The sequence below is a fragment of the Acipenser ruthenus genome, chromosome 25 (assembly GCF_902713425.1).
Source record: "Acipenser ruthenus chromosome 25, fAciRut3.2 maternal haplotype, whole genome shotgun sequence".
Classification (NCBI taxonomy): Eukaryota; Metazoa; Chordata; class Actinopteri; order Acipenseriformes; family Acipenseridae; genus Acipenser; species Acipenser ruthenus.
Window position 1 is genome coordinate 6,008,954 of NC_081213.1, and position 21,327 is coordinate 6,030,280.

A 21,327-nucleotide genomic window follows, 5' to 3' on the forward strand; every position below is an offset into this window, starting at 1 on the left:
GCATAATGGTAATTATTTAGCTGAAGCTTGGAAAAATAAACAGTTGTAAACAATGGTTCTGCTTTATAAATGTGACTCTTGGTGTGTGTTTACAGCACTTTCCTATGTGCATTTCATCAGAAGGAATACGTTTTTTATGTAACAGGACAGAGGCTAGCGACCACACACCAGGCTCACGTGCACAAGCAGTTATATAGCTTTTAACCTCCTCTCACCAGCAACGATGAGAATCTGTAACAGCAGGGCACATTACATTTACAGTCCAGTGTGTTTACTTTATCCAAACGTTCATTTGTTGATTTCTTGTTCCCTCCTTGACACTTGATTGCTACCTTTCATTCTTGAAGAAAAATAGTCCTGCTATACCATTATAATATATAATAATGCAAATTTTAGAATTGGCCTTGAAGAAAACACGAAGGCAGCAATGCTAACATTCCTCTCTCTCTCTCTCTCTCTCTCTCTCTCTCTCTCTCTCTCTCTCTCTCTCTCTCTCTCTCTCCATCACCTCTGTCACTTGAAAGCACTGGGTAATACCTTCTCAGCACCAGCAAAAGTTCCATGATGCACTAAGTCCATTATACAGGGTTAGTGCCTCCTGAAATAAACTTCCTGTCCTAATTCAGGAAAAGATTTTACTAAACATATTATAGTTCCTTTTCATTTTGGACTGGTCAAAAATTGTCAATCAAAGTAGTTATTTGAAGCATTTAGTTAAGCAGAAGGAATGTATTGAGACAGCTAGGGGGCTGAGTGTGTATCTCAAAGCCCCCTTTCTGACAATGCTGCTGAGCAGCACTGTGCGGATAGGGGTGCAGTGCATGTTGCATAAGTGACCTGGCCTGTCTGAGACGCGTGTGTGAAATCAAAGCGGAAGCGAATAGCTTTTCAATGGTTTCCATGTGCTGTTGAAGAGCTCCGCTGGCACTATTGATTTTTCCATTCCAGCATCAGCCAACCAGAGTGGAAAGTGCTGGTCTCTGGTGCTGAACAGATGTGTTTAACCGCCCAGTGGAGATGCACTGTTGACTTTATATTCACTCAAAATATTTGTACTGTGACAGGATACGAGAGATGCTAGAACTCACAAAGCTAGGAAAAAGAAATGCATACTGGCTGTGGAAGTGTAGAATATTAGCAATAAGCAACCAATGAAGAATATCAGACAGCTAATAATCAACAACGCTTTATATTTCATAAGCAAGAAAAGATGCCTTTAAATACACCATGCATGTGCATGCAATTACATGCAGTGCTACTGTATGTGCATTGAGATAACGATTAATTCTGTAACTGAAAGACCATTCCCCAAAAGTGAAGAGACAGACAAGAGAGCCCCAAACTGCACACTGGACTATAGCATTGCTCAGTCTAGACAGAGAGCAGGGGTGGTATACTGATGAACCTTGGGTATCGGCGGTATTTTCTAAGAGGATTTTAGAGAGACCTGCCAAAAGGGCTTTACATTAATCCAAGCTCCACATAACACAGGCAGCGATGAGTCTCCACAGGGAAGTGGCGAATGCAGGCAGGTGAAGAAGGGTCGCCTTGGTGACCAAACATCGAACCTCAAACCTCCGTCCTGGATCAAAAAGGACTTCAGGGTTTCCGACTGCAGGTGTCAAGGCTGCCTTTGGTCCCACCTCTTCACGCCTTCTTTCCTCTCATGAACCAACCAGCAGCTTCCCCTGTTGACTTACACAGTTCGCAGCCAGTCATTCTTTGATTGCGAAGACACGCTGAAAGTAAGACAAGCAAACTGAGAAGATTCTTTCTCCTAATGCCAGATATAATGAAAGGCTTGTGTAATAATTGGAGATACACAAGCAAAAAAGCAGAGAGCCACGTTTAGTCTTACACTTTTCACCCACGTTTCTCTCCTCCTCACTTCCTGTGCCCCCTACCTAAGGGTCAATCCCCCCCAATCAACATACAGGAATCCTATGAGTTCCATTGCAAACACGGTTCATTCAAACCTAAAGGCGTGTAGACACGCACATTTTAAACCGAGCGTAACTGATACAAACAACTTCTGTCCTACACTAAACACAATTTTTCTCTAAAGCTTTAACTTCATCCTAAATTTAAAGTCAATCAGACTGATCATTTTACAAGCAGGACAAAGCGATGAACATTACATTTCACGATTACAGCTTGACAAGAGTTGCATGTCTAGCCTTTAAAGAACAGTAAGAAACACCCTGTTCAAAGTTACTTTGCTGACATCTAGTTGAAGGCTCTGAGTCGTGTATTTTTGATGTTGAACAGCTTCCACAATGTAGCAGGTTGTCAGCCCCCCCCCCCCAGACAACCCCATGGAGTGGAAACACTGCTATACTTGGCCCTTAATCCTGGCTTACTGTGCTTGCCGCTGATAGGCTGTGCTATTCTTTCTCTCCTGTGTTGTCTGACTTTGAAAGGTGTTGTGCAGCTCAGTTGTTAATCCTGCTGTTGCTTATTAAGATTGCTCTGATACAAAATGCAATAGTATAGTTTACCGTGGTCACAGTCATTTCACAGTTTTCCCATGCTTTTCCAATGCATTTGCCATGATTTTTAAAATATATTTTAACATACCTCTCCGGGTTTCACAATGCTCACCTATGCTTTACCGTGCACATTTTTTTTTTTTTTTGTTTACACTTTACTATGCTGTTACTATGGTAAAGGTGCTGCCGTCATTTTTCCTTAATGGGATACAGTTTTGGGGTTAAAGGTTTTGTCTGGACAGTTCCAGAAATAATTGTGTCCTTCCAGTATTTATCAAGGTAGCTTTTGCACCATTGCAATTTGTACTGTTTTGTGTGAATGAAAAAAATATTAATATCACAAAACTATTTTATAAAAAGCCTTGGAAATCCTTAACTGAAAGAGTACGTAGCTTATTAATTTGTAATGCTGAATATTTGATGGGGTTTGTAATCATTCCGAGAGGTTGTGGGTTCTGTTTCTCCAATCTTGTGCTAGTAGCATGTTTCTCTAAATCTGCTCTGAGCTGCTCTGAGCCTGTCTGGAGGACTGAACACACATCCTCGTTCCATTCAAATCATGTAACACTTACCTTACAACTCTGCCAGCTCCACCTCATATAGGCATAGACAGATTAGGTGGGGCTGACAGAGTTGTATCCACTTTCACATGATTTCAATAGAGTCAGGAAATACTGTATGTTCTGTGCCAGCACAGGATTCAGCAGGCAAGGAGCTTGCCGTTTTAGAACTTAAAACAGTTTTATTTTTTACCTTTAGGTTTGACTCCGCGCAATATGCAGTACAGAACGCATTTCAAATGATTTTTTTAAATAATTATTTTGATATGCATAGCAAACACAGACTCTGAAGTGCATTTTCTGTGTTAATGGGGTGGGGTAGAAAATGAAAAGAAAGATGGTAACATGCTGTTAACACGATAACTGATAACTAACAGGGATTCATGAAAAAAATGAAATTATTTAGATATATCAAAATGGCATCAATGCTCTGTGGTTATCGACTGGTACTTTATCAATACCAGATCAGGTGGTATCATCCACCACGAGTTTAGATATAATAAACCAGTCTACCAGTTACCAGGAGTTAAAGCAGGTTTACAGGAAGCCACTAAGTTCTTAATACAGTATGCTATTTCAGAAGTGCCTCTGGAAATTCAGTTACTTCTGAGGATCAAATGGCTTTTTTGATCCGGAATTTCATTCCTTAATTAAGCTCTGACATGTTTGGCGACCCCATGAACTGGCTGTTTGTTTTGACTTGTTTTGACATTGTAAATCCTTCCACATGCTTTTATCTCCATCTGGGTTTCACACAGAGGGTCTGTTGTGGTCGAGCCATCGCGGGTAGGAACGAGAGGAGCGCTTCCTAATCTGATACGGTTCACTGAGGCACTTGTTATGAAACGGGAGGGGGTCAAAGGGCAAGGAGCCCTTCTCACTAATTGTTCCTGAATTCACAGTCTTGAAAACCCTAGCTGGTTCCTTGAAAATGAAAACAAGTTTTTGTGTGGTGCATGGGTCCGTGTGTGTGTGTGTGTCTTTGCTATACTTAACAGAGAGAGCTGATTTCCACCACTGTGTCCTCACAACAGACAGCACACTAAGGAACCCAAAACAGTTGTTACAGTAATTCAGAAGAGTAAGATTTACAGGAATATATTTTGTTAGCTTTAAATCTAGAAAAACGTAGATGATACAGCATGTAGCGCTTTAATAATCTTTAGAATTCTTTACTTCTAATGCCTCATCTATATAATTGAACTATAAATATATGCATATTTGTGAATTCTTCAAGTCACAGCTTGGTATCTTATAGCAGTCATCAAGCCATGCTCTTGCAGTATTGTTTTCCACCACAGAAGTGTTTTATCTTCCAGGATTCATTGGGAAGGTTGGCAGTGTGTTCGCTGTGCTTCTCTCAGCTGTATCTCATGGTGCACTCACTTCCTCCAGCAGCTGTCTGCATATAGCACACTGCTCGATCCCAATATTTGATTTTCCAGTTATGGATTGATGGACATGGGATCAAAACCGTGTTAATTGGTCGTGCTGTTGATCTTTCATGTCTCTACATGGTTTTGGAAATTTTTGCACAATATGATTTGTTTATTAATTCTGATAGCGATTATCTTAAAATCTATGTTATAAGGTCAGAGCCACATTTGGATGCATGTGGTGTTGTCATTCCAGAGAGGAGAACCTTTCTTTTGATAACACATATGCAAATATGTACCAAACCCTTTTGCTTCGTCTCTGGATCTGGCTCCAGTACTATAGAGTTTCCCCGTTAACAACCAGAAAGTGATCTTATAAGTGTAGCTACCCATCGATTAACAAAAAAATAAATGAACAACATATTTCAGAAGGTGTTACCATATAAGCAGGTGTTACCGAGCTGCCTCTCTCTCCTCTGTTCTAATTCTCCTCGACCTCTCTGCTGCCTTTGACACTGTTGATCACTCTATTCTACTATCATCTCTGGCACTGCTCTGGCCTGGTTCTCCTCCTACCTCTCCAACCGCACTTACCAGGTAACCTGGCGTGGAGCAACTTCCACACCTCACCCTCTCTTAACTGGAGTCCCCCAAGGGTCAGTCTTGGGTCCTCTCCTGTTCTCTCTCTACACCCGCTCCCTGGGCATCCTATGGTTTCTCATACCATTTCTATGCTGATGATGCTCAGATTTTCCTCTCCTTCCCCACCTCTGACTCCACCATCTCCTCCCGTATCTCTACCTGTCTGTCTGCTATTTCCTCCTGGATGCACTTGCATCACCTCAAACTCAACCTCTCTAAATCTGACCTCCTTTTCTTTCCCTCCTCCTCCCCCTCCTCTGATCTCTCTATCTCTGTTCCTCTGGAATCTACCACACTCTCTCCCTCTTCCTCAGCTAAGAACCTTGGAGTCACCCTGGACCCCTGCCTCTCTTATTCCCAGCACATCTCCACTGTGGCACGCACTTGCCGATTCTTCCTGAGCAACATCCGAAGAATCCGACCCTTCCTCACCAACTATGCTACCCAGCTCCTGGTCCAGGCCCTGGTACTCTCCTGCCTAGACTACTGCAACTCCCTCCTGGCTGGCCTCCCTGCGTCCGCCACCCGTCCGCTCCAGCTCATCCAGAACTCTGCTGCCCGCCTGGTGTTCTCTCTGCCTCGCTTCGCCCACGCTACTCCACTACTCCGCTCGCTCCACTGGCTCCCGATCACCGCTCGCATCCAGTTCAAGACTCTTGTACTAGCCTACAGATGCCTTGACCAGACTGCACCCAGCTACCTCCAGACCCTCATCTCTCCCTACACCCCCACTCGACCTCTCCGCTCCGCCTGCACTAGAAGACTAGCTCTACCTCCGCTACGCTCCCCTGCCTCCAGAGCCCGCTCCTTCTCCACCCTTGCTCCGCAGTGGTGGAATGACCTTCCTACAGATGTCAGGACTGCCCAGTCCCTGACCACATTCCGGCGCCTCCTCAAGACTCACCTCTTCAAAGAGCACCTGTAGAACTCCTCTGTTTGTATCCTGGGACACTATCACCCTTCATGTAAATGTGCTTTATTTTGCTCTTATCTGCCCCCTATTTTACTGCATTTAATCCTGTACTTCAGAATACTGTAATCTGCCAAGTGTTTAACCTGTAGTACTTTGTATTTAATCACATCCTGATGTAACTATCACTATTTAATCATATCCTGATGTAACTATCACTATTATCTGCTGTATTATTGAATTGTGGTTTGTCACACTTGTACTTTGCTTGAACAAAAGTTATTGTATTTCTTGCTCTTATTGTATTACTTGTATTGTAACACTTGAAATGTATTTGCTTACGATTGTAAGTCGCCCTGGATAAGGGCGTCTGCTAAGAAATAAATAATAATAATAAGTGGGATACTTTTCTGTAAACTTAGAACAAAAATAAGATCTATTTCTTTTTTCCCATAGCATGGTTTGCATGGCAGTGTAGCTTACAGGAGCATGCTTGTTTATGTGAGAGGTTTCAGGGAGGTGCCAGCTTCATCTGAAACTTCCTTTAGGGAATTTAAACAAAAACCAACAGGTCAGATTTCTGATGCCAGAGAGAAGGGGTTGTTGGTTCGTGCCAAGTACATATTGTTAGCTTGGGAACTGGGAATGATTTATAGAAATTGAGACAATGTCAAGGTAGTACATTCAAAATAGCCCAAAGCACTATCAGTATTTGTGCTGTGGCCCCCTGAACCATCTTGTTTGACGTAAAGTGGAGCCCAGAAGGGTAAACTAAGTAAAAGAGTATGAACTTGAACACAATCGCGGGACACTGCCTATTAAAAACAGCTTTCATGCTGAAGGAAACTCATTCATCATCAGTCTGTCGTCAGAACACTCTGCTTTGAAGAGGCGCAGTTTGGGTTTACAATAGAGATTGTCTTCAAAGACAGACAGCAAAGGAAAGCAATACCTGGCCATGTGGGTCTGTCGTGTGACTTCTGCTGGCAGGAATTGCCAGGTTATATTTCACAAGTAAGAACGGTTCATTATTCTCCCTGATACTGTATAGTCGTAATGGATAACTGGTTTGGACCCTTAAGCACAGTTATTGAAGCTGTGTTTAAAATAAATTGAAGTATTTCTCAGTCTCTTCAACATTAAAGACATTGAGAAAGACTTCTAGTCAAAACATTTGTATGTGTTTCTTTAAGTAACACCACATGTTTTGGGATTCAGAAAGATCACACCACAGCTGTGCAGTGGTGAGCAGAGGTGACAGAGGTTAGACAACAATCAAATGAGTCTCACTCTCTGAACTTGAGTCTCACATGGATGACACAGAAATCCCTTCTAAAGTGCAATCTAGGCTAATCAGTCTGCATGGTGTTTAGCAGCTAGGTTTGTGGCGATAACCCTTGCTGAGCCTTAAATTTTAAAGCTAAGTTTCAGTGATGTGATGAAAAGTAGACACAAGACCCGAGTGTATGAGACTAACCCTCTTTTAAGCCCTTTGCATTCTACCTTTAATCATGTGCACACTTTTGCTGTGATTTGTCCTCTTTGGCAAACACCCCTCTAGTTATTATTTGATTATTGACCAGCTATTGTAGAGAACATTTGATTGGTTAGAAGAACGGTGGTGCAGTGGTACCATTTTCTTCCTATCAGAATGCAGTACCTTGGTTACATACTGTATCACTGATAGCAGTATTAGAGCGTACCTTATCAGGATCATTTTTCAATAGATGTTCCTTACACTGTTGGCTCTGTTGGGGGATTTTTTTTCAAAGCACTTCTCTTCTCTGGAATTTCCAGGGCAGATTTTTTTGGGCGTAAGTACAGTGATATTTTTGAAAAGTACACAGAGGAAAATCCACAAACACATCTTAAAAAAGACATTAACAAAAATACACAATTTCCCTGACTGAAAAGTCCCTTCTAAGCTGCCAACAGCTTGCATTGTACTCACAGAACCGGTCTACCCAGCCCTGCAGCTAAGACTGAGAAGTGAATTGCAGGAACATCACCGCATTGCTGGGAATCCCGGAATCAGACAGACTGGCCCTTAGATTTCAAAACACACAATGTCATTTCCCAAAAGCAGGAACTATTACATTGCATCTTATTACATGTATATTTAGCATCCAGAAACCTCGCCGGCCAGATTACAGCACTTATCAGAAATGGTGTCTGAGCCAACAGGCTCATCCGTTCAGTCCTGCAAGTTTAATGATCACATTCTAGTAAGAGCGTGAATTGGAAGGCAGACTGTTTCTAGTCTGGACGGTGTCAAGCAGATTGTGGAGTTTTATAAGCTTGAAGAAAGTGGTTTAACTTGTTGATAGTGAGTCTGTGTCTTAGTTCAAGCTCTACCCCGATATACCAAAATCCCTGCATACTTCAGTCTCAAGCTAGAGGAAGGTATCACATTGAATAATAATGCCACTTCAGAAGGCACTTTCGCACAGCATTTAGCTCATAACTTCATTGTGTATAAGTGTATAAAAAGTTTAAACCATTTACTTATGATTTTAGATTGAATTAAATATATTTTTTAAGCATTGCGGTTGCTGAGTGGGAGCTCTGAATTAAAAGCTTGGTTATTCAAATTGAAAAATCAACATGCTTTGGACCAAGTATTTTTTATTATGCTGGCAAATGTCTACATAATGAAGTGATGAATGTAAAGAATACCCACAGCTGAAGTTTTGTATCACCCTATAGAATGAATTAATTTTGCTTCATAAAGTCAAATGAAACCTGCTGAATAATGTCACTTTAATGTATTATATCACATAATTATAATTCGTTTATTTAGCAGACGCCTTTATCCAAGGCGACTTACAGAGACTAGGGTGTGTCACTGTCATGGGGTGCAGCCTATTTTGTGGTGGTTCTGTGTTTTTTGTATTGTTTAGAGTGGATGTGAGTGAGTTTGGGGTGTGGTTCAGTGAGAATGTGTGGAATGTGCCTGGGCTAATGAGGTGCGAATTGCCCAATTAGCCCAGGCACCTGTATAAAAGGGAGTGGTTGGGTATGTTAGTAGGTGAGTGTTTGTAACAGAGAGAAGACGTGTGTACGTGTTTTTTTGGGTTTGTTTAAAGCCTGTTTTGTGTTTGTCTTTTTGCACTTTCTGTCTCTTCCCTCTGCCGCTATCCTGCCACAGTCACTTACAACTATGTCTCACCCAAAAGACGGAGCACAAGGAGGTTAAGTGACTTGCTCAGGGTCACACAATGAGTCAGTGGCTAAGCCAGGATTTGAACAGGGGACCTGCTGGTTACAAGCCCCATTCTTTAACCACTGGACCACACAGCCTCCTACAGCTTTGTAGGTTTCCATATATCAGTACTGAATGAAAAACTGACCAGAATTGAAAAATGTGACACGAAAATCTAACATGAAATACTGCACTACTATTATGGCTCCCGGTAGACTTTTGCAATATCATTTTGTAGTTTCTAGGTGATGCAAAACTTTTGGCCATAGTTGAATACATCTTGTTTTTTAGAAGCTGTAAAAGCAAAACTGTATTTGTAGTCTGAAATCCAAACAGCTGGGTATAGTTAGAGCTCTCCACACACTTATAAGTTTTCACTTCTGTGCAACATGCAGATGGTTTGTATGCTAGAGACTAGTGTTCCCCTGTGCGTGCAGCAGGTGTCTAGTTTGTATTACACCACACCAGACACACTGTACTAATTGGCTCCTTTGTGAGCTTGGCTCAGTCCTGACTGGGTAAACAAGCCCGGATTAGGGTCCCGATAGGCCAGGGCTGAGGCACATTCGTGACAGCCAAGATTGCTTTAATCATTGCACTATTAAACTCATTACATAGTTAAAGTGGCTGTAGTTAACAAAATTATTCTTGCCACTCATGCCATTCTGTTCACTATATAGGTCTCAAATGAATGTGCTGTTTTGATGCACAGGTTATAGCTTCTTCCTTACTGATTGACAGGCTTTGCAGCCAGTAACAAGCTTGGACACTGAAGACACCCTTGACGTTACCTACAGTAGGAAGTCAAACAGTACCTGACATCCTGAAAGCAAGGCAAGCAAACTGAGACATTCCTTTAACCTAGTGTAAACAAGAATGATGTTTTAAAATGCGTTTCTTTCACAAATGCATCAGACCTGTAATGGAATTATAGTATTAGCTTCAACAACTTTAAATACTAGTTTATAACAATAACAGAAACACAGACTGCTTATATATATATATATCAAAAATGACTTATTTAAATTACTCTTTATAGGTAGGTCCTAGTGTTTTGCTGGCTAAATCGTATTAAACAGCTTCCATTTACAAACTAAATCTAGGTTCCTGAAATCTTTTATACAGGTAAGTAATCAGAAACTGTGTCATCGCCACCTAGCTAATCCATTCAGTTATACAAGTTTAATTATCACATCAGTGGGCAGTGCAGATTGGTGATGGATTTGAACAATCCTATTTTAATTTGGCTAAGACAGACGCATGGGCTGGTGGAGGGGTCTGTATGGTTCATTATAATCATTATTGTCTTTTTGCATTACTTTAAGTAACTTCAAAGGGATGAACATTATAATCGCATGCTGTGCTTTTACTGGCACTGCTTTAAAATTAGAAAGGAAAAACCTTTACATTGATATTCAATGGTTAAATTTGATTACAATTAAAAAAAAATAAACTGAACTAAATGCAAAGGTAAAATTCAGGCCCAGATTAAAAAGCATTCATCCCAGGCTTTGTCTGTCAATGCTCTGAAAAGGTAACTGACATTTATGAAGGGAAATTGATTTTTAAACCTTTTAGTGTTATACTGTTTACAGTGCAAATATTTGAAGATTTGGTTACATATTTTAGAAGATCCCTGATAAACCCATGAAACCGATGACGATAGCAGCTCTGTAGTTGAGTCTAATAACATATTATCACTATAACAAAATCATGCCACAGTGCTTTAATTCTACACTATAATACAGTATATTTGACTGTTTATCTGTTCATCTCCATAATACATTATGCAGTAATACACCTGATTAGTTCAAACACATTACAAATAGATTGTGGCGGGCGGGCGGGGGGGGGGGGGGGAGATTAAAAAAAAACAACTTTGGGGGATATAAACAAACTGGACTGTAAATAACATCTGATAACAGATAAAGCAATAAAGCAGCAGACATATTGCACAGGATTGTGGGACACCCCAGCTTTAAGGAACCTTAGTAGGCAAAGAGCCTGTGTCCTGTGCTGTGTGGCTTGTTAAGATTTAATTCAGTCATCACAGTCAATTCATTTCCAGGTCTCTGTTGCAGCTTGTTTGAATTGGGATGTGTGTCTTGATGAGTCAACCAGGAGGAGAGAGATCAGAATGGGCTTCCAGCTCAATACAAATGATACTAGAGCGAGTGGGCAGACAGTCCTCCTGCCTTCCACAGTGCAGGCATAATGCACATGGCAAGAACAATGCTTTGCATTGTCCAGACACTAAGCAAGTGCTTTTGAAGAGCTACATCAAAAAGCCAACCTCTTCAAAACATGCATCACGGCAGGACACGTGATGTGAGGGTGATGGGTTTGCAGACAAGCGTAAATAGTTAAAAGCACCGCGGCTACAGAGTACTAAAGTGCTGTTTATTTAACTGTCACGATTATAATCATGCTATCCCAGGTTCCCCTTTGATGGATTATCTGTAATTAAAAACACACCCACATTAACCATTACTGTTTGGCAATAAGCCAAATCTCACTCTTGTCAAAACAACAGTTTGCGAGGGATTTAAGTGTGGACTCTTTTCTCAACGTGGATTTATCTCCAGGAAAGCTAATGGAATCAAAGGGCTATACTCTGATCACATGTCTGAAACAGGGGTGTGGGATTGTGAAATGATCAAGCGTCTGTTAAATATTCTCAGAGCTTTTACAAGAGTTTCCAGTCAGTCAGAGTCTTGACAAGCTGCTGAGTTCCAGGCAACAATGGAGGAAAAGGTTTGAACTTTTTACCCTGGGAACAGCAGGTCATAGCTCTTCTCAATAGCAAAAGCACATCAATGTTTTCTTCCGGATGCCAAACATAGTTTCTTTAAATTTATGAAATTGCTTATGTCAAGACAAAAAAATGGTGTATTAAAAGCTGATAGATTTATTATTACAGTATCAATCAGGGTTTAGCCATTTTTATGGTTCCAGTCGTGTTTTGGAATATTGAAATATTCTTTTTTTTTTTTCTCTACCTTGTTCTGGGGTTCCCACGCTGCAGTGAGACACTGCAGTGGCTGTTTCTCCTGGCTGGTGTTTGTAATGAGTTTTTTGTACTCAGGAGCTGCAACACCCACACACATGGGATGAAGATATAGAGCTGGGTCTATGTACAGCACAGCAGGGGAGAGGACCCATTTTGTATAGTGCTGGCAGTGCACCACAGCTATAAAGAAACTCAGTATGATCACGTTAGCTTAAAAAAACGATTCTGTCAGATGGCTGCTCGTTTTCTTTCTTTCAATTCTATCCACGAATAGATAATCCTTTTCTTTACCAAGTGCAATATAAACTATTATACACTTGCTAACAAGGCAGAAAGGGCCAGGAAACAGCTCCCATATATTAAATATATAGTGTAAAACTGCATAGGAATTCATATATTACATTTATATTACAATACAGTCCTGAGCATCTCTTGGTTCACGTAATGTTTAACAAGCTACAGGTCAGCTGAAGGACTGCTCCTTAGGGTACGCATTACATGTGCTGCTGTGGTCAGGTGCCTGGGAGGGTATTTCTGGAACCTGATCGCTCTGGTTTCCTGGCTTCAGGTGATAAGCTCGTCTTTCCATTCTATGTTAAGCAAAGCCCCCTAAATGCCAAAGCTTTCTGACCTACAGTAGAGGTGGCTACACTCGTGAGCTGGGCACTGAACTGCACTGCCGCCACCCAGTGGCCAATTACACTCAAAGATAAATTGAAATAACATGACTAGTTAAGCCTGTAAACCACCTGCCTATACTGACCATGCCTGAGGTCAATTACAATTGTAATTGTGCAATTCCTAATTAATTACAATTACAATGTCATTGAAATTGTAATTATACCATATAATTGATCGATTCTCGTTCAACCATTTTTGGTGGCTTCACTGGTTTGAAAAGAAAAAAATAAAGTGTTATAGTATGTATCTGTATTTGCAGCTGTGATTATTGCTTGGTTATTTAGAATAAACAGAGTAAACATGTTAATGTGTGTAGTTGTTTATTTTACTGTTTAGTGTAATTGTAACTACAATTGTAATTACTGCAGCATAACGGTAACTAACTGTAACTGAACAAAATATCATTGGAATTGTAATTTCAGCAAAGAATTCTGCTATAATTGTAATAAATATAATCGCCAGCAGGTCTCATATTGACCAATAAAAACATCATTAAAACGTTTGTCTGCAGACTAAGCTATTATTTTGTAGATTGTGGACGGAGTCGGAAGCCAGCTGTTATTACACCCGAGCAGTGTTACAAATCCCAAAGTGGCTACAGCAGAATGTCCTGTGGTTTTGAAACAGACCAATGAAGCTGAAGCTCCAGTACTTGTTTTGTAACACAATCGGAGGGCTCAGGGGTGACTAATTAAACTCATAGTAAAGGCTGGAAAGGCTTGAACTGATATGCAATGGCAGAGTTATCTGTTGTTCTTTAAAGATTATTTTAAAGACAGTTTTAAAATAATGTGAATATCTTACATCTGGGTGAAGGATGTAGCAATCACAGCAGAGGCCCTTGATATAAGCTCTCAAAAACCAAATAGATTGATTTATTTATTTAAAAATTGAGTCAGGCACTTTAATTAAAATGCAACTTTTTATTATTAACTTAGTGCTTAACTTTACATAGCAGAATCTTTACATGTTCAGTGTTCAAACACACATTACACAGACCAACAGCAGCCATATAAAACGCCTTGACTGCCTCCCCCATATGAATACTGTCCCTCGGCACACAAAGCTCCACACTGTGAGAGCAGCAGAGGTACTGAAGCAAGACCCGACTTCTTCAGGGACACGGGGGCTGAACAAAGGAAACACGCTCCCTCTGCGGGGACTAAGACAAAAGGGGGCGAGGAGGGCTGACTCTTCCAATGCAGGTCTGTGTCACACCAACTCCACCCCATACCCTGCAGTATGTTTTATTGCCTAACTTATTGACAAACCACAGTGAAACCAATTACTTGGAAATTAGTGATCCATGGAACATTTCAGTGCGTCTCTTTTGTCATATCCATAATAAAACCTACAGTAGGTGTGGCGATCAAATTTCGGCAACATGAAATATACATGTCACACATTATTTTCAATGAAGTTCTAGGTCAACCCTTTAAATAATTATCAATGATTAATATCTACAGATTGTTTCATTGAAATAACCCCTTTCTCCACTACATGCTGGTATGTGTGCTTGCTGCCTTCCTCTTGGGAGTGGGGTTTCTCATGAACATGCACGCCTTGCCCTGAACAGTCTCCCTATCCAACCAAACCTGGGTCTCTCTGAAATACCTGCCTTGCAACAGTGACAGGTAGTACAAACTGTGATGGTAGTTTTGTAATGTAGGATCCTGTCCACTATGAACACTAAAAAGACTTTTCCCCAAACGATTCAATGACTGTGCTCGGCCTCCTAAACCATTTTCCCAAATGAATCAACCATCCACTAAAAACTCCACTCTGTCAGGTCTTTGTAGTTTGTTTTAGGTTCAAACCATTTGCGTTATATACTTTTATTTTATTTTTATTACAGAAGTTAAAGAACGAATGTGGTGAAAAAAATGGACCTTTATTCAATTTCATATAGAATTGGCTTGGGGTGGTAATTTTAGAGAACGGCGCTTGCTCACAATATAACAAAGCAAAAAGGGATATTAAAATATTAAGAAAATGTACCAATACTTGCCGGGGGGGGGGGGGGGAAGGGGGCAGGACGGGAGTCGTACACAAATCCACCAGGGTACCTGATCATGGTGTTAGAACAGGGCTGAAGAACTATAAAAAATAAAAGCAACTCAAGTCTCTCGTCTTTCGAAAGGTGTGATCTTGCTTTGGGGAGACGAATCAAGGGTAATATTTGTTGGTCACATTCTCTCTAAATGAAGCCACACCGTTTTGGTGGGGCACAATAAATATTCTGATTTTTTTTTTCATGCAAAAGAAACAAAATCATTCACTGAAGTAAAGGACTTGCTGTAAAAGTCACAACGCCCTCGTCCGTCATCATAAACCCACACCCACTTGTCTAAACAACCTGGATGGAGATCACAGAGACTGAAACCCTCTTAATTTTTAGAGGAATTGAGCCACAAAAATCAGACTCAATTTCTCCATAGTTAGGGGTTATAAAACACAAGGGCCCTCTTTATTCATTTTACTCCAGGGTGCAAATATCTTCACTTTCTACAAAAGGAAAAAACACACCAGCACAAAAACCAGAAGATGGATAAAGATATATTACATTTTGAGGAGTCGTCGTGTTTCGTTCTAGTTTTAAAACATTGCCAGTTTGGGTGCACACTTTGGAGTAAAAAGCTACCAAGAGCATGGTCCAAAATAAACTGATCTCTTACATTAACCCGTTTCATTTATTGTTGCGGTTTCAATGCAATGGTGGATGCAAGTCCTGTAACACTCACAGATACAGCAGATCAAATGCAATTTTTACATTGTGCTCACACTAGCTATTAGTACAAGACTTGGCTTTCCAGCCCTGCATTACTGGCAATATAATTTAGTGTATCAGAGTGGTTTGCTGTACAACAGTGCCATCTAGCAGTCAATGATTTAATTGCGACTGGGGGAAGATAGCGTGCCCTTTTGCTCGGTACTAGAGATTAAGCAGATTATGGTATCCAAACCACATCTCATGACACTGATCTACATGCTTTCAACAGACCCAATCCCACCTCCAGCAATAAAACTAGGTACAAGTGGGACTAAAATTATAATTCTATCTATGGCACAGTTTTAGCTACCCACTAGGAGACCAGAGCACTTGGTTTCAAATCTTAGCTCAGTCTCAAAAGCCACCAGGCAGGGGAAAATCCATGTCACCTCCCTATTGTATCAACCCCTGCATGCTCAGCAGAACCAAATTGGAAACAGTTCAGATACGACTTTTTCTTAATAAAATTAATTAATAATAAAAAAAAAAACATATTGTCCATCTGAGTGTTGAATTGGTAATGAATTGGGTTTGGATGGCACAGAAATGAGCTACCTCTCTCTCTGGTCGTTTCAATGAAACCCAGCTGATGTTGGTTTGTATGGCTTCCTGTTGATGGCATAGCACTGTCTTGTGTGTCTGGTATGGTTACTGTTACAGGTAAATCTATTCCTGAAGGCTGAAATCCTCGTCCTTCAGGGTGAACTTCTTCTTCAAAACCTCAGAGATGAGGGAGGCCGAGTCCTCGATTGGAAGGGAGGTGCAGCCACGAGAGAACCTGCTGGAGGGAACGGCCGGAAGTGTTAAAATACACAGAGCTGACTAAATAATTCCAGTCAAGCTTAACCAATACGAACTGGCATCATTTCAGAGGTCTCCAATTCTCCTATAGGAATCGATAGGCACATTTTAATTTTAGGTGTTTTATTTTTACTTCTGGTAAACTTCAAGTGCTTGAATAAAGGAATGCAGTCCTGTTGATTAGTTGTCATAGGAAAAGCAGAAGTTGGTATGGTGAGGTGAGCCACTATGTAGAGCTTCTGGTAGTTTGAAATCTTGTAAAGGAAATTGTAGATTTATTTTTATTTTTTTTTTTAAATACAAGAAGAGCCATATACAAAGCAAACTGAATTGTTTTCCTTTTTACAAGAAGTCAGACTCCCCGAATTATTTTCAGGATGGCTGCATTCCTTTATGACAGGAAGTGCTGAAGGGACGAAACCGTGCATATGAGGTGCCCACAAAAATCATATACCTAAAATAGTTCCCTAAACCACACAAGGGCTTTACTTTTCTCTCAGCTGGAAGGAAACCCTGTGATGCTTATAAAGCTCTGAATCCACAGTTCAATCCACTGTGTATTCCACAAACCCTACAGCCTCCCTGTGGTGTACTCCAGTTCAATAACAACTGGTTCACCTGGCCTTGTTTACTGTGTTTGTTTAAACTTGTGTAGTTGCCTCGGAAACATTGTGAAATCCCACTGTGTAAAGTGGTTCTCATAAAAAGGGAATAGCAAGGCTTTACAAAAAAGAATAGAATTTGTGCTTTTGATATTCAACATCTCTATGGGCAGCATCACAAGTGGCGCACCACAGGTAATTAATTCTTTTTTTTAAAAATTTTTTTTAAACATAAATGAAGACAAAAAACATGAAAACGACATCCTATTAAATGTCCACAACAAACTTATGAACCAGTATTCCAACAGGCAGTCAAACAGCTTCAACATCTCTTCCCTAGACATGCCACTAATGAGGAAATGCCTTCTATAACTCAACACTCCACCTCTCTGGAAGTTACGTGGTCATTTTCCATCATGCGTGACATAACTTGAAAGAACTAAATTCTAGACAGTAACCTCCATGTATTACAGTAATCCATCACATATCCGCCCTAAACATTTGTCCGCTATGATCAACCTCTTCAGCAACGTTAGTTTATTATTGAACACAGAAGATTAGTTCACAGATTGTAAATCCTACCAAAGTTTTCGTACACTGTGTTGTATGTGCTCCATGTGCTGTAATTGCTGGTAGTGTCACGTGAGCTGTTCAGTGTGTTGATATGTAAATAAATCCTGTTCACCTGCAGGGCATATCAACTTTAACCTCCGTCTTGATCTCCTGCCTGTCACTCAGCAGTGAATGAACGCACCCACAGGGCAGACGGACACTCCGTCATAAGCATTAATACCCTGTATCTTTCTAAGCAAGGGATTTAGGGGAGCTCCCTAATAAAAGCTGAAATTTCAAAACAATAATTGTGTAAATATAGTAATTGTCACAGGTGTGTATAATGGTATTTAAAACAGGATTCATTTATCCATCTTTTTACATATCCACCCTCATTCTAGTCCCACCACAGTCGGATATGTGACGGATTACTGTAGTACTTTTTTTTTTTAAATGTGGCAGCCTTAGTTTTAAGCGCTCTCAGATCCCCCTCACCGGTCCTTGCTCATCTTCATCCGTTTCATGTCCTTGAGGATGTCCATGACGTCAGCGAAGCTGGTGGACTTGGACAGGGACACTGTGTCCTCCTCCTGCTCCTCGCAGTCCATGCCGGGCCGCTGCAGCTCAAAGGTGGCCGAGGCGGTCATGGAGAGGGCAGGGGGGTCGGACTCCAGGTCAGGCACCGCCTCCGAGAGGTCGCTGATCACGAACGAGCCCACCTGCTGGAAGGACTCGAAGGGGGCCATCGAAAAACTCAGGCTGGTGTCGTCTGGGGACAGGAGGTCCGGGGTCACAGGGGCTGAGAGAAAAGAATTGGAGAGCTGATTAAAGAAGCATTAGCCAAGGAACTAAGTTTGCTGTACAGATAAAGCATAAACTGCTTCCAATGCACACCATTTGTCTCCAATACCACACTATCCCTGCTGAGGATGATTAGTATTGATCAGTGTTCAGAGTAGTGCTAATCTGTAGTACTGTCTGTGCTGTAGTTGTCACAGTACCTGACTCTGCCACCACTATCTTGGCGATCTGAGCACGCAGTCGACTGAGCTCGTCCTGTAGGGCTGTGGTTCTGTTCAGTGCAGTCTGACCTGGCTTCTTCAAGCCTTCCATCTTCTTCCCTTCCCTCCTGAAGTTGGGCACAGAGGAGTTTCTATGGAGAACCAGCAGGGGTGTTGGCTTCCACTCCTGCCTGAAAGGGCGCGAGTCACTCCTGCAGGAAACACAGGGAGACACATCAGAGACCCTGGCATAAAATATCTGAAGTTACTTTTTATTCATCACAGACAACAGAATTTCAACAAGGTTACAGTGGCTGTATTTATTTAATTGTCTTCATGGCAATTGATTGACACCATGCAATACATTCGGCTTTGGTAATATTTGTCGGCCCACTGCACTTGCTGTGGGACGGATTGCTCATTAAAGTATTTGAAGATGTGACATCAGAGCCATTTACCTATTCAGGGATTCCAAGACATTGTGAAACCTGTGCATTAGTCCTGCAGTTCAGTAATGAAATTGAAAAGCTCCTTTTGGGAATGTGTTCAGTTTGCCAAGCTCTTTAGACCGCTCCTAGATCTCTACTTCTAATACCTCCTCAGCCAATCAGAGCCCTCACCTGACTCGGGCGTACGTCTCCTCTTCATCAGCAGCGATCCAAGCAATGTCCGCCAGCGTGGGCACCATGGGCCCTGTGAGGTGCTGTGGGGGCAACCCCGGGAGAGCCTGGCAAAGAGACAGGGCACAGACTGAGCAGGGTGCTCAACAGCCACTCAAACCACACCAAATTATACTTACTTAGGACAGGTTTAACCAGCACACTCACCACTTAGCTGATCGAAAGTCACATGGAGCTTTGTACATTGATTAGAATATGCACTTTAAACCTGTTTGAAGATTAACTGAATATACAGAAGGTATTCCATGCCACTTCAAAAGACCAATATAAAAACGGCCCTCTTTCACCCCGCTTACCTGGAAACAGGCTCTTGGGCTGGGCTTCAAAGGCAGGGTTGATCCGATTCTCCGTACCACACTGCGTGTGGAACCATGGGGCTTGTTCTGCCAGATAGGAATCACCTTAGAAGGGGGCAGAAAACGACAACTGAGTCAAACCACCATTTAGAGCTGAAAGTACAAGGTACGCCATGCATTTGGTGCACATACATCATCCACACTAACATCATTAAAAACACCACTGGTCTTTCATTTGTCAGCCAATGTATTTATGTTAAAGGTTTATAAATCCTCCCCCGTTATAACTGTCGCCAGTCTTTTGAAGATCTTCTGGTTATTTGCTTGTGGGATATACAGAAGTACAACAGATACATTTTTTATGCATGTTAGTTATATATTTGAGAATGTGTGTATTAAGAGTGCATGTATGTTATATTTAAAAAATACATACATGCAAAAAAAAAATCTAACTGTTCCTTCCAGACATCAGAATAATTCTGCCTCGCATTGCCGATATACTCAAAGTCAGTAGAAAAACGGGGGGGGGGGGGGGGCAGTGATAATAATGCTGTGCCAATACGAGGCGAGATCTGAAACATTGGTAAAAACTCCATTAGCTGTGTATACTGCGTGTCATCCACAGCATCTGTACTAATAAGGTTGTCAACCAAAAATACTCCCAGGACATTTAACCCATGCCTCAATAAAGTCTACTTACCGTGTCTGTTTCCATATCACAATGTGGAGAAGTCGATTAAATAAAAACGATGAGTCCGTGTGCGAGTTCTCGTCCAAACGACTGAACTAGACGACTAGCAGCGCATCATGTCATAAAAAACTACAGCACCTGATATGCGAGAGGTAACATAACAGCTGAAAAAAACATAAAACAAAACAAAAAAAAACACAAATTAAATCTGTTTCGTTCCTATGCGTGTAACACAGATTTCTCAAAAGTGAAAACACATTCAGTGGCTACAAAAATGGTAGCTGGTCCATTCTTTCTACCAGTTGAATTCTTTAGTGGCTTTGTAAAAACAGCATATAGGACAAAGCGGGGTATTTATCGACAGCTAAGCGACAACTGAGAAAATGACAATTATACGCCACTGTTATTACATAACTGTACCGTCCTCGAGTTAAATGTGAACTGACATCCAGCTACACATAGTACATTATCACTGGGAAAGTGCTTTGGCTGACATGTTGTCTTACATTAATTAAATTGCACACATTGTTTCATTCTTAAACAGAACTGACGCACACAACACAGACTAAATCTGTTAAATATTACTCAAATTACAACACCGGGCGCCCTAATTTAAAACCGTTTTAGTTCTTCGCTTACCTTCGTCCTACCCCGACAGCTTTGTTGTCTTATATTTGCTCTACCGGGCGACAAAGACAAGTTGTACATCGAGCTCTGTGATTGGTCTGACCCCACGCTGGTTGAGTCGTAACAGCCAATGGGGTTGCAGTATAAGCTGGGAAAGGACGCAAACTGTGTTGCCGGTTTGAGGGGTCGCTCTATCTGTGACGACACTGCGGGATTAAACGGGGTCCCCCTGTCAGTATACCCGCATAACGTCAGGGTTTTTTTAAAATTTTATTTTTGTATTAGTTATTTATACATAAAACATTTTAGAATGTTAAAAACTACCTGATTGACAAGTATTTCTTGTTATGTAGATTGTAAAAAAATACTTTCAAAAGGTGCGTTAATTAACTTAGCGCCACACTTAACGCGCCCACTATTGTATGTACGTTACCAGG

General features: G+C 41.2%; 1 protein-coding gene across 2 annotated transcripts; it reads right to left on the minus strand.

The window, feature by feature from the left end:
- Positions 1-15,308: 15,308 nt before the first annotated feature.
- Positions 15,309-21,008, minus strand: LOC117413737 (mitochondrial fission regulator 1-like). Of its 2 annotated transcripts, none has more exons than XM_034023034.3 (7): positions 20,903-21,008; positions 20,273-20,427; positions 19,573-19,677; positions 19,217-19,323; positions 18,597-18,808; positions 18,091-18,394; positions 15,309-16,418 (listed from the first exon to the last, which is right to left on the minus strand). In XM_034023034.3, the coding sequence occupies exons 2-7, from the start codon at positions 20,285-20,287 to the stop codon at positions 16,307-16,309; spliced, it is 855 nt and encodes a 284-aa protein (XP_033878925.3). In that variant the 5' UTR covers positions 20,288-20,427; positions 20,903-21,008; the 3' UTR covers positions 15,309-16,306. The 2 variants fall into 2 exon arrangements, with proteins under 2 accessions (XP_033878925.3, XP_033878923.3); XM_034023032.3 differs by having other exon boundaries at positions 15,309-16,421.
- Positions 21,009-21,327: the final 319 nt, after the last annotated feature.